A 19,868-nucleotide genomic window follows, 5' to 3' on the forward strand; every position below is an offset into this window, starting at 1 on the left:
TTTTTATTCAGGAGAAAAATAAAAACTGTCGTGTGTGAACCGAGCGGAATAAAACTTTCAGGAAGAAATCAAACTCATTTTTTTTAAACGGGACTAAAAGAAAAACATGTTTTTTGAAACAAATGAACCAGAAAATTAAAAAAAATAAAAAATCTGCCAAATCTTTTTTTTCTTGGTTTCACACGTGGAACAAAAAACCTGAACATTTTAGGGGAAATAATAAAACAGTACTGAAGAAAAGGCGGTTGTGAGTTTAATGCTTTTCCTTCATGGAAACTACGGAAGCCCTGAGGGACAGTTGTTTTCTTCTGGATCCATTTTCTCAGTCTGATCTCAGCTGTTTCTCTGCTGAGAGCTGGTGAAACAAAATAAAGTGAATAAAGAAACAAATCAGGAGGATTTTTTATTTTTTTATTTCAGGAGCAGATTTTTTTTCTTGTGTGAAGCTCAGTGAAAACAATATTCCCAGGATTTTTTTCACATGTGAAACTGGAAGAAAAAAAAATGTCCCACAAGAGGCTGAAGTTCACCTCAATGACCCAGAAGATTAAAACAAAATCTCTCTTTGATCCATTTCTACATCTGATCCGTTTCCTCTCCTGTGTTCAGGACTTGTGACAAAAGGTTTTGCAGGATAATCTTTATTAGTTCCTTAAGTTTTTATTTTTTTCATGGCATCAACTGAAAACATTTTTTTTCCCCGAATGAAATTATGTTTGAAAGCAAGTAAAGAAAAAAATTCATGTGTGTTATTTATTTTTTCGTGTGTGAACCGAGCAGGAAAAAAAGATGTTCAGGAGAATTTAATTTTCTTGTGCGAATCAACTGAAAACATGTTTTTCAGAAGAAAAAAAATCATGTTTGAAAGTGAATTAAAAAAATCAGGAGAAATAAAGAAAAGTTTCATGTGTTTCTTTATTTTTTTCATGTGTGAACTGAGTGAAAAAAAATCTGAACAATTAATTTTTTTTCAACATTTCTTTTTCTCCTTTCTGAAAACTACGGAAGCCCTGAGGGACAAGCGAAGGATTTTTATTTTTCCTGTGATCCATTTTCTCAGTCTGACCTAAACTGTTGTCTCTCCTGTTCATGACTTGACAACTAGTGGAGAAAAAAAATGTTTTGCAGAATAATCTTTATAAGTTCCTATTTTTTTCCATTGAAAACACGAGAAAAAACAAAAATCCCATCCGATTTTATTTTTTTCATGGCATCAACTGAAAACATTTTTTTCCGCAGAACAAAAATCATGTTTGAAAGCGAGTGAAATAAAAATCAAGTGAAAAAAGTGATCAAATTTCATGTGTTCTTTATTTTTTTCATGACTGAACCAGTGAAAATATTTTCTTTCAGGAGTAAAAAAAAACTTTCATGTGTTAATGAGCGGGAAAAAAAGATGTTTCAGGAGAAATTGACTTGAGAACTGGTGGAAAAAACTCCAGAAAAATCTTTCTAAGTTCTTTAATTTCCTTTTCCATCAAAAACACGAGGAAACCAAAGATTTTCAGGAGAATTTAATTTTCATGTGTGAACTGAGTGAAAAACATTTTTCTCTTTTGAAAAAAAATCAGAAATTTCCTGTGATCCATTTTCTCAGTCTGATCTAAATTAATAAAAAAATTCTCTCCTGTGTTTATGACTTGAGAACTGGTGGATAATATATAAGTTCCTTCATTTTTCTTTCCATTGAAAACACACACAAAAAAAAGATTTGCGTAAAAAAAATCAGGAGAAAATGTTTTATTATTTTTTTTCATGTGTGAACCGACTCGAAACATTTTTTGGGACAAAATTTTTTTTCTTTTTTTTATAATTTCAGGAGAACATTTTTGTTCTTGTGTGAAGCTCAGCGAAAAAAAACTTCCCAGGATTATTATTTTCACATCTGAAACTAAGCAGGGAAAAAAGTTTTTCCAAGAACTGGTTAAAAAAAGTTTTGCCAGGATAATCTTTGTAAGTTCCTTAATTTTTTGCATCGAAAACACGAGGGGAAAAAAAAATTAACATTTACTTTCAGAATTGTTTTCTTTTTTCAGAAGAAATGTTTTTCATGTGTAAAATCGATGGGAAATAAATTCTGGAGAACTTTTATTTTCATGTGCGAATCAACTGAAAACATGTTTTTCAGGGGAAAAAATCATGTTTTAAAGTGAATTTTAAAAATCAGGAGAAATAAAGAAACATTTCATGTGTGTTCTTTATTTTTTTCATGTGTCAACTGAGTGAAAAAAAAAAAATCCAACATTTTTTTCTCCTTTGTGAAAACTACAGAAGCCCTGAGGGACAAGCGAAGGATTTTTATTTTTCCTGTGATCCATTTTCTCAGTCTGACCTAAACTGTTCTCTCTCCTGTTCATGACTTGACAACTAGTGGAGAAAAAAAAACATTTTTTGCAGAATAATCTTTATAAGTTCCTATTTTTTTCCATTGAAAACACGAGAAAAAACAAAAGAAAAGTTCTCCTGAATTTTTTCCCGTCTGATTTTGCACATGAAAAACATTTCCTCTGAAAAAAAAATATTCTGACAGAAAAATCCTGTAAATCTGTTTTTTTTTTCTCCTCGTGTTTTTGATGTTTTTTTTTCCATGTGTGAAACTGGATGGGGGAAAATTCGGGTGAATTTTATTTTTATTTTTTAATGTCATCAACTGAAAACATTTTTTTCCGCAGGAAAAATAATCATGTTTGAAAGTGAATTAAATAAAAATCAAGTGAAAAAAAGAAACATCTCATGTGCTCTTAATTTTTTTCATGACTGAACCGAATGAAATTTTGTTTTTCAGTAAAAGAAAAAAAAAACTGAAGCGGAGTGAAAGAAAACTGTTGTGTGAACAGATCTGATATGACTTGAGAACTGGTGGAAAAAAACATTTTTTGCCAGAATAATCTTTATAAGTCCTCATTTTTTTCCATTGTAAACACGAGAAAAACATTTTTTTTTTCAAGAAAAATTGATTTTCAGGGGATTTTTTTGGGGAAAAAAACAGTAGAAAATGTTTTTTTTTAAATTTTGTTTTCCATGTTTGATCCAACTGAAAAATTTAAAAACTCAGTTTCAAAACTTTGTGTTTGAAACTGAATTAAAAAAAATAAATCATTATCATTATAATTTCAGAAGAAGTAATTTTTTTCTCGTGTGAAACTGAGCGGAAAAAAACGTGTTATTAAAAGGAAAAGCTTTATAAGTTCCTTAATTATTTTTCATTAATAACATGAGAAGAAAAAGATTTTCAGGACAATTTTTTTTTTTGTGAATCTGAGAATCAGGAGCGTGGAAAACAAATTCAGGAGAAATATTTTTTTCACGTGTTAAGGTAGAAAACACTTTCAGGAAAAAAAAGCAGCTGTGAAACTGAGCAGGAAAAAATTTCAGGAGAATTTTTTTGTGTGAACTGAAAAATAATTGCAGATTTTTTTGTTCGTTTAAAAAAAATTGAAAAAAATTCAGATTTCATTTTGCTTGTGTGAAACCCAGCTAATTTTTTTTTCAGAATTTCTTCTCAAAATGATGTGCACCTGCAGTTTCCTGAAGATTTTTTCTGTTTGACTGGAAGATTTTTTTCATGTGTGAACCAGCGTGGAAGAAAAAAAATCAGGAGAAATTTATTGATTTTTGGACCAACTGAAATACTTTTTTTTTTTCAGGAGAAAAAAAAAACTTTGAAACCGAGTCAAAAAAAAAAAAAAAAAAATCAGGAGAATTTTTTTTTTTTTAAATTTCATTTTTGAAACCGGGTGGGAAAAAAATTTCAGGAGAAACATTTTTCTTTGTTTTGAAAGTGTAAAACATTTTTTTTCAGGACGAAAGAAAGAATAAAAACTGAAACTGAGAAAATAAAATAAAATTCATGTGTCAAACGGTGAAAAAAATCTGGAGAATTTTGTTTTTTCAGAAAAAATGTTTTCAGGAAATTTTTTGTGTGAAACTCAGCAAAAAAAAAATAAAAAAAAATAAATAAAATCTGGCTTTTTTTTAATTCTGTGTGAAACTGGGTGGAAAAAAAATTCAGGAGAATTTTTTTGTGTGAACGAAAACAAATTTCATATTTTTTGTTCTTTTCAAAAAAAGTTTGAAAAAAATTCAGATTTTATTTTTCAGGAGACATTTTTCTTTGTTTTGAAAGTATAAAAAAAATTTTCAGGACGAAAAAAAGAATAAAAACTGAAACTGAGAAAATAAAATAAAGTTCATTGGTCAGACAGCTGCCCCAGTCACACTGCCGTTTGAGTGCATCCTTCTCTGTGTGAAAGTCTCAGATGTGGCGAGCGGTGAAATCAGAGGCCTGGTATCGGCGAACCGAACCAGTGTGAATGGATAAGCCGGCGGCGCGGAGCGAGGGCGTGTCGGTCTGACAGTCTGATAACTGTACAGATCCTTCACTCAACAAAATAAAGAGAAATGTCCCACAAAGCAACGTTACAGGACCAAACAACAGGAACGTAGTAACTGGTCGTGTCTTTGGCAACTTATATGAGGGAAATAATACCGCAGCTATACGTGGAGAAGTGTCTGTCATCCTGTCTGTCCGACCGACTCTTCCTCACATTTCTGCCTGAAAAACAGCGTCTGTCCCCGGCAAAAAACGTTTGTCTCCTTCACTATTGTGTTGTTGTAGTTACTGTCTCACGGGGACGGTCAGTCCTCCACCGAGACTTCAGTGAACTTTCCCCCAGAAAACAGCCTCCCTCCCCGTGAGTGAGAGTCAGACAGCGTCCAGTTTACTGATGGCGATTATGTAATTATGTAATTTAGAGTAAAAGCGTAACTTTGTCACTTTCCAGGATGTTTGGTGGGTCAGGATCTCAATCACAACACATTATAACTGCATCCATATGATTATAAACAGTCAGCAGGTACGTTTAGATTAACAGGACACCGGGAAACACGTTGAAAAACACACAGACGTCATCATGACGTGTACCGTCACGCCTCTCTTGGATCAGCAGCGCCGGCTTGCTGTGTGAATTACACTGTGGTGCGTCTTCACGCCGGAGCTGCTCGGTTCTGTGTGAACAACCAACGGCGGAGAATTGTTGAACCTCCTCTGCGGAGATAATGAAGAGTCTCTGTGTGAAAAGGGCTCGAGAAAAAGATCTGGAGAATTTTGTTTTTTCAAAATGTTTTTCAGAAAAAAAATGTTTTCAGGAGATTTTGTTTAGTGTGAAACTCAGCAAAAAAAACAACAACTTTTTTTATCATGTGTGAAACTGGGTGGAAAAAATTCAGATTTCTTTGTTTTTCAGAAAACAATTTATTTTCAGGAGAAAAAAAAATCATGCTTGAAACTGAGCAGAAATAAATCAGGAGAGAAAAAAAACATTCAAAAGAAAACTTTCAAAAATTTTGTTTTCGGAAAAAAATTTTCAGGTGTGAAACTGAGGAAAACAAAAAGATCTTTCCTGGCAAACTTTTTTTTTTCTTAGTTTCACGTGAAAAAAAAGGATTTTCTTGAAAATTTTGAGAAAAAAAAAATCTGAAAAAATACAAAATCCTTCTTAAAATATTTTGAAAAAATATTTTTGAATCAGAACTTTTCTTAAAAAAAATTCTCCTGGAAAAAAAAACACTCAGTTTCACACATGACAAAAACATTTTTCACTTTTTTTCTCCACATTTTCAAATTTGAAAACAAAACAAACAAAAAATCTTGTAGATTACCTGCACAACTTTTTTCACACGTGAAAAAAAAATTTGGAGAAAAAAAAATCTGGAAAAAAAACAAAACAAAAACAAATCAGATTTTTTTCAGTTTCACACATGAAAAAATTCAAAGAAAATTTTCCTCTGAAAATATTTTTTAAAAACTTGAAGATTATCCTGCAAAACTAGGAAATAAAAAAAAAAAAAAAAAAGATTTCCTGAACATTTTGAGAAAAAAATAATCTGGAAAAAAACAAAAACAAATAAAAACATTTTTTCAGTTTCACTGATGAAAAATTTAAAAGAAAAAGAAAATTCTCCTCCGACAGTTCGACAGTGAAAAAATGACTTCCAAGTGAATAAAACGTGAAATAAAAAAGACGAGCACACAAGATTTCACATTTTAATGATTCTATTTTACAGACAAGCTTTCCATAAAAACAAAAACACTCGGCTTGCAAGGCATGCATGAAGGTCCCGGTGCGTACGTGTTTGTTTCAGCTCATAATGAGCTCCAGCCGTGTCTAACAGCAGCTGTTTCCAGTTCACACAGTGCAGCTCAACCTGTTTAACTGCTGCTCTTCATGGCTCATTTTGTTTTTAAATAAAATAACACTTCAGACGTATTCTTCAATTTTTATCCTGTAATGTCGTTCCAGTGTTCTGTGCAAGTTGTCTCACTGTGTTTAAGACCCAGAAGTAGTCAAACCCTTTTATAAATGCAGTAAACTGTAAATATTCCTCCACTCGTTTGCTACAATTATGGTCCGTAAGCTCAATACTGGCCGAAAGATCCTTCTTTTCTTAAAGCAGAGTCGATGAAGGAAGCTTATCTTCCTCTTACAGTGAAAATGATCAACAACAAATTAAAAGTAAACATGACGTTGGAGATAAGAGTTTCTTTTGTCACCGGAGCACAAGACTTTTAATTACGTTCGCGTTCTGAAATCGACCTCAAATATTTGACTTTCGTTCGATCGAATTCTTCTCGTGCGTCCGGAGTCTCGGACAAAATGTGCAATTTTGTGTATAAATATCCTCCAAAGTGTCGACACAGAAACGGCTTTTTAAGCAGCACTTTTCCAGTCCCAGTGTACATGCAGGAGGCTGATATCAGAAACTGAGGTGCATTCGTAAGGTTCGAATATACAAAGACAAATAAAAACCAAACTGGCTGCATGTGTAAGGCAGAAGTTTCCCTCAGTAGCACGACAGGAAGGAGAAACGCTTCATCTTCAGAAGATCCTGAGGAGACACAACGAGACGAATGAGGAGGACACGTGACGACACACTGTGACCGTCATCATCAGGACATGTGACGACACTGTTACCTGTTAGGTCAGCTGCTGTATGAGCCCTTTTTCTGGATCATGTTTATCATCCAGCTCCTCATCAGAGTCTGAACACGACAGAGAAACAAAGATTATGACACATTTTGAAAATACACTGATTCACGCACGATGCGGACGTGTGAGGTTGTTTCTTCGAACGTGCAGCAGCTCGAGGGAAGTGTGAGAATATCTTGATGTTTTGGGGTGAATGTCAGAGAGTCGACAGACCTGCCACGGACTCTGGTGGAGAGTAGAACTGTCCGTCCGACACGGGCCCCGGATACATGAGAGGAGCTCGCTCTGTGGCGTCCATGATGGACAGATATCCTGAAACACAGAGAGGAGGCTTCGTGAAGGAAGCGGCAGGTGTGATGACAGCAACAGAACGATGACACGCTCCTGCGACCGTGACTCACTGTTTTCGTCTTCGGCCTCCTGAGGCAGAACCTTGAAGTCGAGCAGCCACGTTTCTATCCAGGCCAACACGAAGGAGATGATGGGCAGCAGGTACCCGAAGGCCCCCTGAGAGAGCAGCTGCACACACACACACACACACACACACACACACACACACACACACACACGAAATACCGTTATGTTTTACAGTGACTTTAGTTAAAGAAAAACAGTGTTTCATGATATTTCTGACTTATTTCTACACGAACATGTTTGAACTGTGCTGCAAATAAAATCGTACAGAATATAAAAATTTAAAGCGGTTTATCAAACATAATGAGGTCCAAATAAGATTTATCTGCCGACTGAATCACATTTATTACCCATCACAAAATCTAATGTATTTAATGAAAATAGTGAATATAAACTGGATGCAATGCAACACAAGATATTTTAAAAATGAAAGGAAAATTTAAAATAAAAACATCCATGTATATACATAGAATTATGACATTTCTCATAAAATAAGGATAAAAGCAGCACGATGAGATGAAATAATAATGAATTAATTTGTTTTTGGTTTTTTAAAAAGGGACAAAATAAAATAAAGGATCCACGTAAAGAGCAAGAGGGATTTTAAAATTTCCAACGGTCCTTGAACTAATCACGTACTGAAAATGCTCCTGTAAAGAAAAATATCCAAATCTAAATTTAAAATGTTGTTATTTCATCAAAAATCACTTTATTACACGGGTCACATTTAAAAGTTTGCCAAAAATGAACCAGGTGTTTGAACTGAAAACCTTTAAAAAGATGCTATTTTATAAGAAAAGTTGATTTTTGAGTGTCATTCCCAGTGAAATCAAAAGTCGTGAAGTATCAGGCTGATGTCGGTTTATCTTTGAGCTGTTACTGAGGCGACACGTCTCCAAACTTTACATTACAGTTCAGATATGACTGAATAACGAATGTAGTTCAGATAACGAGCAGCAGGTGGAGGCAGACGTCTTCACCTCTGAGCTGTTTTGTTCTTTCTTCTGCTCTGAAAACTAAACATTGTAAACAATCGTTGTCATCACTCACCTTTGATAAAATGACTTTAACGATCAAGAAAGCACAGCTGACCGCAGTGGTGATCTGTGCAAACAGAGGAGACACCGATCAGAGACTGCAGAGGTATCAACAGTAAGGAAAGTAAGGTCCCAGAACACTGTTTGAAACTAGGAAGGTGGCAGGGTCCGCCACATATAAACAAAGTAAAACAGCATAAAGTGTGTTGTCCTTTAAGGTCAGTTTGTTTGTTCAGTTGATTCAGTCATGAAAACAAAAAGAGTTTGTTTATTTAGTTTGTTTAAACTCAGTCAGTGGAGATCTTTCTCTTCTCATTCACATTTCTTCCACAAATCTACAGACTGCTCCTTTAATATCACGTTTTTATGTCACCATCAGTATAAACCTCGACAGAGAGGACAGTCTGTCGTTACGTGACCTTTGCCGTCGGTCCACGATGTGAACACTCGGTTTAAAATCGTTTCTCACGACGAGGAAATTATGTTGTGAACTTTTCACCGTCTGAATCTGTTCTGCCTTCGAGCTGCGTGAGTGATTTTTATTTTAAAAAACATTCTTGATTTCACTTCACTGAAAACCACCCGACATGACGACCTTCAGGTGGACAAATTAATAGAAACACCGTTCAACAGAGTATCAGCGAACCAAAGTCGAGTCAGGGGCTTCGGTTCACTTCCCACTCAGTCGATCAACAACGCGAACAGAAACTACAATTACAGTTCAATCCTCCGTCTGTGAGTGGAGTCTGAACAAAGACACTTCCCAAAATTGAGGTTCCTGAACCTTTCAGACCAAGTAAACACCAACAAAACAATGAAAGAGCCTCCTCGTGTTGAACAGCTCTAACCAGCCTGGTGACGTCTTTTTACTGTCTTGCTTGAAGTGACGCCGGCGGCTCAACTGCTGTTTCTTCTCTTCGGCATTAAACTCATCGGACCTGTCGGAGTCAGCGTTGTCACTCGCCTCTCGACTGTTTTTACTGACTTTGTAGCCGTTTCAATCCTGCAGCTCTTTAAACAGCAGCTGAGGAGTCCGACTCTCACTGTGTTTGTTCAGCTGTCCCGTCACGTCCACAGACATTACGGGTCACGTTCACCCTACGTGGCTAAACACCCGTGAATTTTATTTCAAAAATTAAGAATATTTAAACGAATAACACCCTTTTTTAACGTGAAGTGTATAAATAACTTTTGTCTGTAACTTTTGTTTGGTGTTCAATTTCAGCGATGCTCTTGTGTATCACCAGGTGGAGCTACCACCAACATATCACTGCTTTCATACATATCCATTATTCTCTATTATTGATTTTTAGAAACAACATCAAACACAGGTAAACCTCAGAACACGGCTGCTCTTTGCCACTTCACTTATCTCATGTTTGGCACGTGTGTTTTCTGCAGGCTCAAAGTTGAGGCGAGTCCTTTAAGAGGATCAGGTGCGACTGTTTGCCCCAGAATATCACACAGATAGTAATAAATATAAAGTCCCAAACTTGGATGATTTGGGGCACAGCTGGAACATGTGCCGAGATGATTTTTATTAAGATACACAACATAATTTGAAAATAACCACTGACTACACACAAAACAAACCAATGACCGTCTCGTAGCGCTGACACAGACGGGAGGGATTCAAATTAAAAGTTAAAAACCTGAATAAATGAGAATCAAAGTGTGACACTTCCACGAGGCTTCACTGTTCATCCCTCCAGCAGAAATCCAGAGAGGTGAAGAATCAACGACAAGGAGCCCTGAACGACCGCGTCGACAAAGAGGAACGAACATTAACGGCCCAGACGTGAAACAGGATGTCTGATTAACGACACCTCCAGCCTCAAAAATAACTGTCAAGTTAAATCAACACGTCTGAGTCTCTCAAGAGGAACTGCACAGACTGTGCTCCACTTAGATTGTGTTCACCGTCAGTGCTGCGACACACTGACACTGTGTAGTTATAGTTAACATACATATGTAATTATATATTTATATATCACATTTAAATTGTTATATTTATCAGTCAGTCACTATATAGAGAAATACATACAGTGAATGCACCGTTAAGTCGAGAGATCTTTGTTTTATTGATGTGATGCGTCTTGTTTTTTGTTTTTAATCTTGTGAACATGCTCCGACTGGACATTAAAGCTATTTTAATCTGATCTATATCCTTTATATTAAGCTGTGCAACTATTGACAATTGAAATAACAGCATCCACAAGTCTTATTTGCAAGCTTTTCTACCCTCTGCTGATACAAACCAAGAGTCAAATCTGAGTCTACTCACTGCGATGGCCCACCAGTGACGGAGCTTACAGACGGCGTAGGCCAGGATGAGCGTGGCAAACCTGAAAACAGCCAGGAGCTGACGGACGAGAGGGAGGAAGAGTGGAGGAGGACAGAGAGGAGAAAGATCAAACGTGAGCAGTGACGGGAAGAATGGGCGATTAACAACAAAGGAGTAACGAGGTCATCGAATATGAGCTTACAAAAATGTCGAAGAAGGAGGCGCGGTAGTCGTAGTGCAGGACTTCTTTATTCAGCTGGTTCTGAATGCCACTGTTCACCTGTGAAACACAAAACACTGATTAAAATGACTCTCGACTCCGATAACGTTCCTCTGTTTGTGTCTTTTTATCACTTGAGACTCCTGCACTGGTTTTAATCCACTGAAAATAAGAAGGATTTGGCAGGAAAATGCTTTAGTGGGTTCAGCTGCCTCAGCAACACAATGTGATGTTGTATTTATTTACATTTCTGTTCATTTATTAAGAATAACATTCATTTAACCATTTGATTTACTGCAATAAACAGTAATCCACACAAAGACAGAGGCCTGCTTCATTAATGGTAACATCAAATTTAGAAAGTATTGATGTCGACACAAAAAAGTGCCAAATAATGTGATTAACCTGTTTGTTAGACTTAATTTCAGCCACATTAACCGTTTAAAAGCATAGAACGTAATTTCTGCCATTCGGGGTCCCTCAGTCGAACCTAAAAGGCGTAAACAGAAAGGGATTATAGGAGTTTTTTTGTCTTTATTGTCAGACAACAACAACTGCTGATGAAAATCTATCGACGTGACTCAGATTCACGGACGACGAGATAAAGTATTTAGTTTTTATTGACGTTACGTCTCTGATGTATCATCTGATGTTTCTCCGGATCACAAGAGGCGACGAAATCAAACGCACTGTTCCTTGAATGAAAGTACAGATAATTGTTTGTAGACATTTTTAATGAATAAATGTTACATATTATATCTTTCAATAGGTATTTTCAAGACCATTATAATACTGAAGTTCAAGGTAATGGATTTAAAATCAATGTCAGGAACACTAAAGCTAAATAAATGACTTTTCCCACATGTGGTGCTTTTAAGCTTTGTGGGTGTTGTTGAACATTTTTTGCTAAGAAAGCGTAAAATGTTCATGTAGCCAGGTCATATTCACTGAGATTTGTGAGACTTGTATTCATATTTATATCTACAAATTAAAAATAAAATCATGTATAACTTTTAATATAAACTAACGAAAAGGCTTCAGCTTCTTTCGGGGGCCAATATTTTTGTTTAAAGGTCGGATTTGGGACAACAGCCACTATTTTCCTCCCACAGCTGAAGAATTACAGCAGTTTTATCATTTGAAGGAATGTAGGAGGCTCAATTCTTTGTTGACCAAAAAACTGAAACTTTCACACCTTTCAGTAACAGCCAGAGGTGTCAAAAGTTCACACATCCTCTCCTCCAGCAGAAGTTCAGATACTTGTGTAAAAAACAGACTCTGGTAAAAGTAGAAGTGCTGACTCAGCTTCTTTCCTCCAGTAAAAGTAATAGAGTACAGGCTCTGACATGTACTCAGAGTATCAGAGTAAAAAGTCTCCCTCTGAAGGACATTTGTGGTCAAAGCTAACTGAAGCTCACGTCATATTAATATAATTCAAAGACTATTAAAGTTAAAGGTAGAGTCAGTAGGATTTGTCCCAGCTGTTCCTGAACGCACCACAAAGATAGTTGATTGTTGAGTCTCATTCCCAGGACGTCAAACAGCCACATGTTGGGTTGGTAAAGCGTCCGAGCAGCAACAAAGAGAGAAAATAAGAAACTCTCTGCAGATACGAGACACTAACACGCCTTTTCTCCCCATTCAGCCTCCCTCTCTGTCTGTTTACGTCTTCTTACGTCTTTGTTTCGTCTCGCTGCGTCTGCCGTGTGTGATGTGCTCTGATAGGTCGACATCAGTCTCGTGATGTTGGGAAGGCGGCGTGCGATGACGCCAAATAACAATAATCCATAATTCACCTCAAATGCATCAAACTAAAGTAACGAGGCTGTTTTGAAAATGTGAGGAGGAGAAAGTTCAGATGTTTGTGTTCAGATGTGGAGAGAAGGATAAAAATAAACACTCAAAGTATTTGTACGTCATTACTTCCCACCTCTGGTGACAGAGAGGAAATGTCAACTTCAGCCTTTGCTTGACTGGATGAGGTTTATTCAGCTGCCTCGTCAGCTCCAGCGGTGTCAGCGGTGTGAGTGGAACGACCTGTTTGGCAGGAAGTTCCACTTGTTGTTGAAAATGTCTCGGTGACTAAACTCGGCTCTGGAATTTCCCGGCCCGGCGATGACCCAACGTGTGTCTATAAAGTCTTTATCTTTGGTTTAATCCTTAACCAGAGATTAATTATTATTCAAGTCAAAGTTTTGCATTAGTCATGTCCACAACAAGTGCAGTGACGCAGGATTGGGAAATATGAAATGTTTGCAGAACTGTGACTGAGATTATCTTCATTATTTTTTCTTCACTTTTAGATCATTTGCCATAATAATTTCTAAGCTCCCAAGGTAATGTCTCAAATTGATTGTTCAGTCTGACCAAAATCTGAATATATATTCATTTCACAATTTAAAAAAGCCTGAACCAGGTCAGAACAGAGAAACGAAACAACCTCACTGTTCACATTTACTGGTACAGTTACAGTGGGACGGCAGGAAGATTTCCAAAAAGGAAGGAAAATCTTGAGCACACACACGAGTTCCAGTCCGACGGGTTTACAGGAGGAAAAGCTCTGCGTTATGAATGTGAGCAGGTTTACTCTTCCATGTGAGTCACTGGAACGTCCTTTCAAATACAGTAACACAAAAAGTGTGTACACGCGTCAGTGTACACGCGTCTGTGTCAGCGCTCAAGGTTCACTTTGCTGAAACTGGAGCATTGTGGGAATGTGTGCTGCAATCACATCGCTTCCTCATTCAGGGCGTTTTACAGCTTCATGACCTCGATTCACTTCTGCAGCAGCAGCTGACCGGCGTCTGCTCGACCTTGACACAATTCAAACAAAACTATTTGACCATAAAATACAATAAAAGTCCACTTTATGATTCTCCCATGACACGAATCTCCCCACGGCTGAATGAAAACAGTCTACTTCTGTGCTCACTCGTAGATACCAGCCACCTAAATGCACCAGATTTCTCCCATCAGGATCCATCCATGCATTCATGCAACCCTGAGAAATCCCCACATTGTTAGTATGCTAACCTGAAATGCTAGATGTACTTAACATTATACCCTCTAAACATCTGCATGTTAGCATTGTTATTTTAGCATTTAGCTCCCAGCTGTTAGCCACATCAGTGTTATTATGGATGCAGTCATTTTGTTTAACAGCTGCACAGAGCTGGGACAGATAATTCTGATTATTAATGAGCTGCAGTCAATTTCTCAGTTTTGACAGCAGCTGCAGGACGAGATAAAAGATGGAGGGGAGAGTCAGAGAACCGGGTTATGCATCAGTTAGTTTCCCTGTTAAATAGTGTTTTTCTCTCTATATAATTGGCGGCCGCTTGCAGCAATGATGAATGTTTGAAAACAAAAGAATATTTCCCTTTCCTGTCGCCTAAACACCTAAACATACATTTCAAAATGCATAGAAAACATTTTGAAACTTATTTCTACACCTATCTGTAATCACACACCTAAAATAATGACCATCTCTGCATCAGGATATTCTTACATTGAGCTCTATGATCCAGAGCAAGGTGATGAACAAGAGGTCGAAGGTGACGAAGAGGCAGAAGGTCCTCCTCACGTCCGAGATGCACTTCTTCTCCCCGGCATCGTACGACTCCACCCTCGCGCAGATGGGCGTGGTGATGACTGACCCCACCCCTCTGCCGGTCAGCCGCGAATCGGCGCTGCTACTGCATCGGCTGTCCATCCCCGGTCACGCCCCCTGAGCAGGGCCAGCCCGGCCCACTGGTCAACAGAAGGTGGACTCACAGGTGGAGAAGGAGGAGGCAGGTCATCGGAGCAGGAAGTCAGACCTGTTTGTTTAGTGGATGTGGACTGTGGAGGTAAACTTCATCACAGCATCTGCAGGGAGGAAGAAGCACAAGATGATAAAGTTTTATTTCAGATTGAGAGATTTATATATTTAATCGTCAGTTCGATGTTAACAGTTAATCAAATGACTTTGAGTAACACACAGTAAAATATCTTCAGTTGGCCTCCGCTCTTTGGAGAGTTTTAGTCTTTCAGCCCTTAACTTCACTCTCAGTGCTCTCATCAATATCGTTTTTCACCAAGAAATCTCTAATGAATCCACCGTACACTGACTATCCAACATCAACCTGCAGATTAGACAAAGTTAGTGACGAGCTGGTGAAGAGTGAATATTGGATTTGTATTCACCAATGACAAACACACGGCTGCTGAGAGGACAAATATGAAATGAGTTGTTTGCACATTTATCATAACAACCAAAGCTTTCCCTCAGCGCCGACTGCAAGCGAAACAGCTAACTGCTTTTATTTTACAGCTACATTATTATACACATTTTTTTATACTAATAAAATAGTTTTGCACGTTAAGTCCAGCAGCCTCCACGCTGAAATAATGCGAGCACGATGATGATGACCAGGGCCTCAAACAGCTCTATTTCAGACGAGCGTCTTCATCTCCTACGTCAACACAGTGCACATGAGATCAGAGCTGCCTGACACTGTGAAACAAATTGCAAGACAACCATCTAACGATACATGATTCCTCCTCAGTTACAAGATATCTGCATTGAGTCAGTTTCACAAAATCTGGCGTGAACTGAGATGAAACAACATATAAAAAAGCGTGTGTGAAAAAGCCATAAACTGATACACGGCTGACCTGCCAGATTCCTTTCAATCTGTGTAAATTAAGTTTACACAAGTTTACACCACAAGGAGTTATGAAGTAGTGTCACTGGGAGGTCAAATTGTCAGGAGAATCTGTTCAGAGCTGCATGATTTAATACAAATATCGATGTTTGGTGCCAGTGTATCGGTGATCACATCGCCAGAGTAAGCGATACGATACATTAACGTACCAATATTTTGTCTCACCGCTACAGTGGACGGCAACCAACCACGCTAACAATGAACAAAAACACCAGAGGCATTAATGTGTTGCTCTTACAGCCTCCACTCTACTGGTTTTTAGGCTTTCCCCCAAAATGTTGAACCTGCTGAGGTCGTTTTCATGTTTGTGTGTAACTTCAGGACTCTACTGGAATAAAACACAACTGATTAACATGACCCAGACAATAGTGTTGTTGCCGCCTGGATTATGACCTTTGACCATATTCTCCACTTGTGTTTTATGATGTCTATGTTTTAGGAAGTGGAAGTAATCATACTGCTGCACTAAGTTCCTCTGACACAGAGAAACTAAAGTAAAAGTAGACTTGTGATTGACGCACTTTGGTTCCAGTAGATTTTCTCTCCTCATTATAAACTTGTTGTGTGGTCGCACGTGATCTCATGATTTTCATATATTTAAGTGGGAAACCAGCTTCCTCTCAGCGTCACTCGTTAAACCACAAAAAACAACTGTTTCAGCTTTACCCGACTTTAAATTAACTGCAAAACCTCTGTTCGAGACAGTTAATAGATCATTTAAAAAAAAGATACAAAGCTGAAATTTGAAGTTTCAGCTTTAGTAAACACATAACAACTGACACCTAAACTCAGCTTGTAAATGATTTGTAAAGGAACTGATATACTGGAAATGATTTAGCAACAAGGGGAAATTTTTATAGGAAAATACAGCAATAAACCAATTTACTGCAACTCAAGGGAGAAATGTCATGTACTGTCATTTGCCCTGAAACACAGACCCTCCCGCTTCTTAAATGTGAATACTTTCCGGTTTATTTCCTCCTCTGTGACAGTAAACTGAAAATCTTTGGGTTGTGGACAAAACAAGACATTTGACGACGTCATCTCGGGCTTTGGGAAACACTGATTGACATTTATCAGAGACCTAACAACTAATCGACACATTAATAACCTTTAGTTGCAGTGTACAAAGCATTTAGCTTCTCATTTTAAGAATTACAACATCGATACGTACTGGGTAAGACACAACAGTTGAGAAATAAACTTGTTTGGTGGAAAAAGCTATGAAATGACCACAGTTTGTGACATGCAGCAGCATAACTTCATCCTCATCATCTTTACTTGTTGATCTGTGTGTTTAAATTCCTTTCAGACTGGTCTCCGCCTACGTGCTCGTTGACTTACTGGTCACAGGATTTCTACAGATTAGTGGATTTCACCGAGACATTCTTGAAACACTTTCTCCTGTGTAATCTTCTCTGTGCAGATGAAAGCGGTCGTGCAGAAGAAGCTCTTTCAATCGTATGCTTGTTTAAGACCAAAGCATATTTGTGATTATGACTGTGAAATCAGCTCTGTTGCTGTCACTCCCTAAGCACGACTCAGGACCAGCTCATTCCTCATTAAAACAGCATCCGATTAATCAGATTACATTTCTGAAAAGCTGCATTAATTGATTTCTTTTGTGTGTGTGGTTTTTTTTTGGCCACTTAAAAAGGAAGAGGAACAAAACAGGCACAAATGTTCATGGGCATTCGTGTATTTTCACATTGTGTCTGATTCGCCAACTTCCTTCCTGGAGGTTTTACAGTGACAGGCTGCCACATGAAACGTACCATTACTTTGAATAAACTTTTGTCTGGATGTCACAGTATAGACACACCTGCACCAACAGGTAATGATAAACCTGCATAATGTCATGATGACGACGTACAGGTGAGCTAACTAACCTGGTTTCAATGTCGTGCTCAGGTGAAGACTGAAAACTGTGACACCAGAGATCATGCACATTGTGTCTGGCTCTCCAGGGCCCAAACCCTCCGTGACACTGCACTGAGGAGCTGGTTAAAATGGGTGTGCGGTGCCGCCTGGCCCTCCTCTGCAGCTGCAGACACAGGATGGGTTCAGCAGATGTGCTGCAGCAGGAAACGCAAAGTGCAACAACACCGACCGACGACAACAACAACAACAACAACAGCAGCACCGCTCAGCGTACACGTCAGCGACTAAACCCGGCGTGTTAACAGATATTACATGTAAAATGATGAGATTCAGACAGTCATGGTGCAGCTGAACGAGGATGCCATGATAACACCGACGTGTTTACCAGCTCGTTTGTCAGCTAGCTAGCTAGCTAGTTAGCTTGAAGACACGCACTGAAAGCCGTTTGTTCGCGGTCTCCATCTCGGTTCTTACCCTTAAACTCGCTCCTGGAGGCGTTTTAATGTGTCTGAATCCGTCCTCGGAAGGTTTCAGTCGGCAGGTTTCAACCTGAACGCTGCAGACGAGTCATCTGTTTCCTCCTCGTCTGCTCGGACCGGATGGAGGGAGGCGGGATATGAACTCACTGCCGCGAAGGATTCTGGGACATGGAGTCTGTCGCTGGACCGGACCAATGGCTGCTGCTTCTCCTTCTTCTTCTGCGTCTCATTCTAATGTTGCTGTTCTATTTCTTCTTCTTCTTCTTCTTCTTCTTCTTCATCTTGTTGTTGTTGTTGTTGTTGTTGTTCTTCTTCTTCTTCTTCTTCTTCTTCTTCTTCATCTTCCTCCTCCTCCTCTTCTTCTCTTGTTGTTATTGTTGTTCTTCTTTTCCCTCTTCTTCTTCTTCTTCTTCTTCTTCTTCTTCTTCTTCTTCTTCTTCTTCTTCTTCTTCCTCTTCTTCTTCTTCTCTTGTTGTTATAGTTGTTCTTTTTCTTCTTCTGCTTGTTAATGTTGTTGTTGTTCTACTACTTCTTCTTCTCTTCGTCTTTTCTTCTTCTTCTTGTTTTTTCACGGCAGTTGGCAACCGGCATAATATATAAAATAATATAATATAATTTTTTCTTCTTTATTCAACATAGTATACATTTATTTATTTATTTATTTATTTATTTATTTATCCATACTATCTATACATATGTTATTATTTTTTTGTCCCTCATGTGTGTAGGTCAAACAGCAACAACAAAGCCTAAACAGTGCCAGAGGACAGAACAATACATAAATAGACAAATAAATAAATGAAGAGATGTGCTGCAATCATTATACATTCAATAAAAATGAAATGAAGAGGAGATTAATACATTTAAAACAAATGTAGGCCAGAAGTCTGGAAATAAGTTGATAATTTTGAGCAGAGGGGGTTTTGTTGCCTTTTTGTTTTTGAAGGTTTGATATGGAGTTGGTATAAAGATATGGCCTATATCACTGAGTTAAATATTAAAGTTGGGCTTTTTATCTGACCATTGCATTTTATAAATATAGAATTTAAATAACAAATAATTGAAATAAAAAGCAGACAGCCAGCGTATCATTTCCGCTTTCAACTGACGTAATGAAATGAAATTATAAAATTATAATTCTACACTGATTCAGATGTTAATTCTTATTTTGAGTTCTTCCAACTTTTTGGCAACAGTTTCGTGTCTCTTTCCTGTTTGAACGTCACATTAACCCTGCACACAATTTCAGGTAATGAAGGAATATTTACATTTAGGCCGACTCAAGTCCACTTAAGTACAATTACTTTTTTCTTTTTTTTTTAGCAGTGATGCAAAAAAGTAAAAATAGAGATTGGCTCTGGTGTTAAAATGTGAGGTTACTTTAGAAGAAAAAGTTAAATTCAGCCTACCTGATATCAAATGGAGACAATTCAAATATCAAAAATAATTTTCTGGTATTTTTCTCAAACTTTATTAAACATCTTGCAATAATAAACAGGTGTTATCATTGTTACACACATCTCAGTCATTTCAAGAAACAAACTTTAACATGGAGGGAAATTAAACCAAAACAACAGTTAAAAACATAAAACTAAATCAACTTGATTAACTTGAATTACCTTTTTTTCTGCTTTTTCAAAGATAGAGAACAACCTTCTGGCACACAACCAAAACACACCATGGTCAAACTGAAGTCCAGTAGCTGGTAGAACAAACTTAATTTACAAGAAAAACAGTGTTAAAACATATAGATTCAGATTGTATTGTGGTAATATGAAGGACTGTAAACGGTAAATACCCTGGTTAGTGTCATAAAACAAACCACCACCAGGAAACTATGTATTTTGAGCTGCTTTAA

General features: G+C 37.5%; 1 protein-coding gene across 1 annotated transcript; it reads right to left on the reverse strand.

Moving 5' to 3' along the window:
• Positions 1-6,032: 6,032 nt before the first annotated feature.
• On the reverse strand, positions 6,033-18,119 carry stard3nl (STARD3 N-terminal like). Its single transcript, XM_073491579.1, has 9 exons — positions 18,006-18,119; positions 14,453-14,811; positions 10,927-11,004; positions 10,725-10,802; positions 8,454-8,507; positions 7,391-7,508; positions 7,203-7,301; positions 6,975-7,042; positions 6,033-6,888 (listed from the first exon to the last, which is right to left on the reverse strand). Exons 2-8 carry the CDS (start codon positions 14,654-14,656, stop codon positions 6,978-6,980), a joined length of 696 nt encoding a protein of 231 aa, XP_073347680.1. The 5' UTR covers positions 14,657-14,811; positions 18,006-18,119; the 3' UTR covers positions 6,033-6,888; positions 6,975-6,977.
• Between the last annotated feature and the right edge of the window lie 1,749 nt (positions 18,120-19,868).

The sequence above is a fragment of the Pagrus major genome, chromosome 21 (assembly GCF_040436345.1).
Source record: "Pagrus major chromosome 21, Pma_NU_1.0".
In the NCBI taxonomy this organism is placed as follows: Eukaryota; Metazoa; Chordata; class Actinopteri; order Spariformes; family Sparidae; genus Pagrus; species Pagrus major.

Coding starts and splice junctions, on each gene's coding strand:
- stard3nl (XM_073491579.1), bottom strand. CDS start 14,656: ATGGACAGCCGATGCAGTAGCAGCGCCGATTCGCGGCTGACCGGCAGA. Junction 11,005..14,452: donor TCTGGATCATAGAGCTCAAT/GTAAGAATATCC, acceptor TGTGTTTCACAG/GTGAACAGTGGCATTCAGAA. Junction 7,302..7,390: donor GGAGGCCGAAGACGAAAACA/GTGAGTCACGGT, acceptor TCTGTGTTTCAG/GATATCTGTCCATCATGGAC.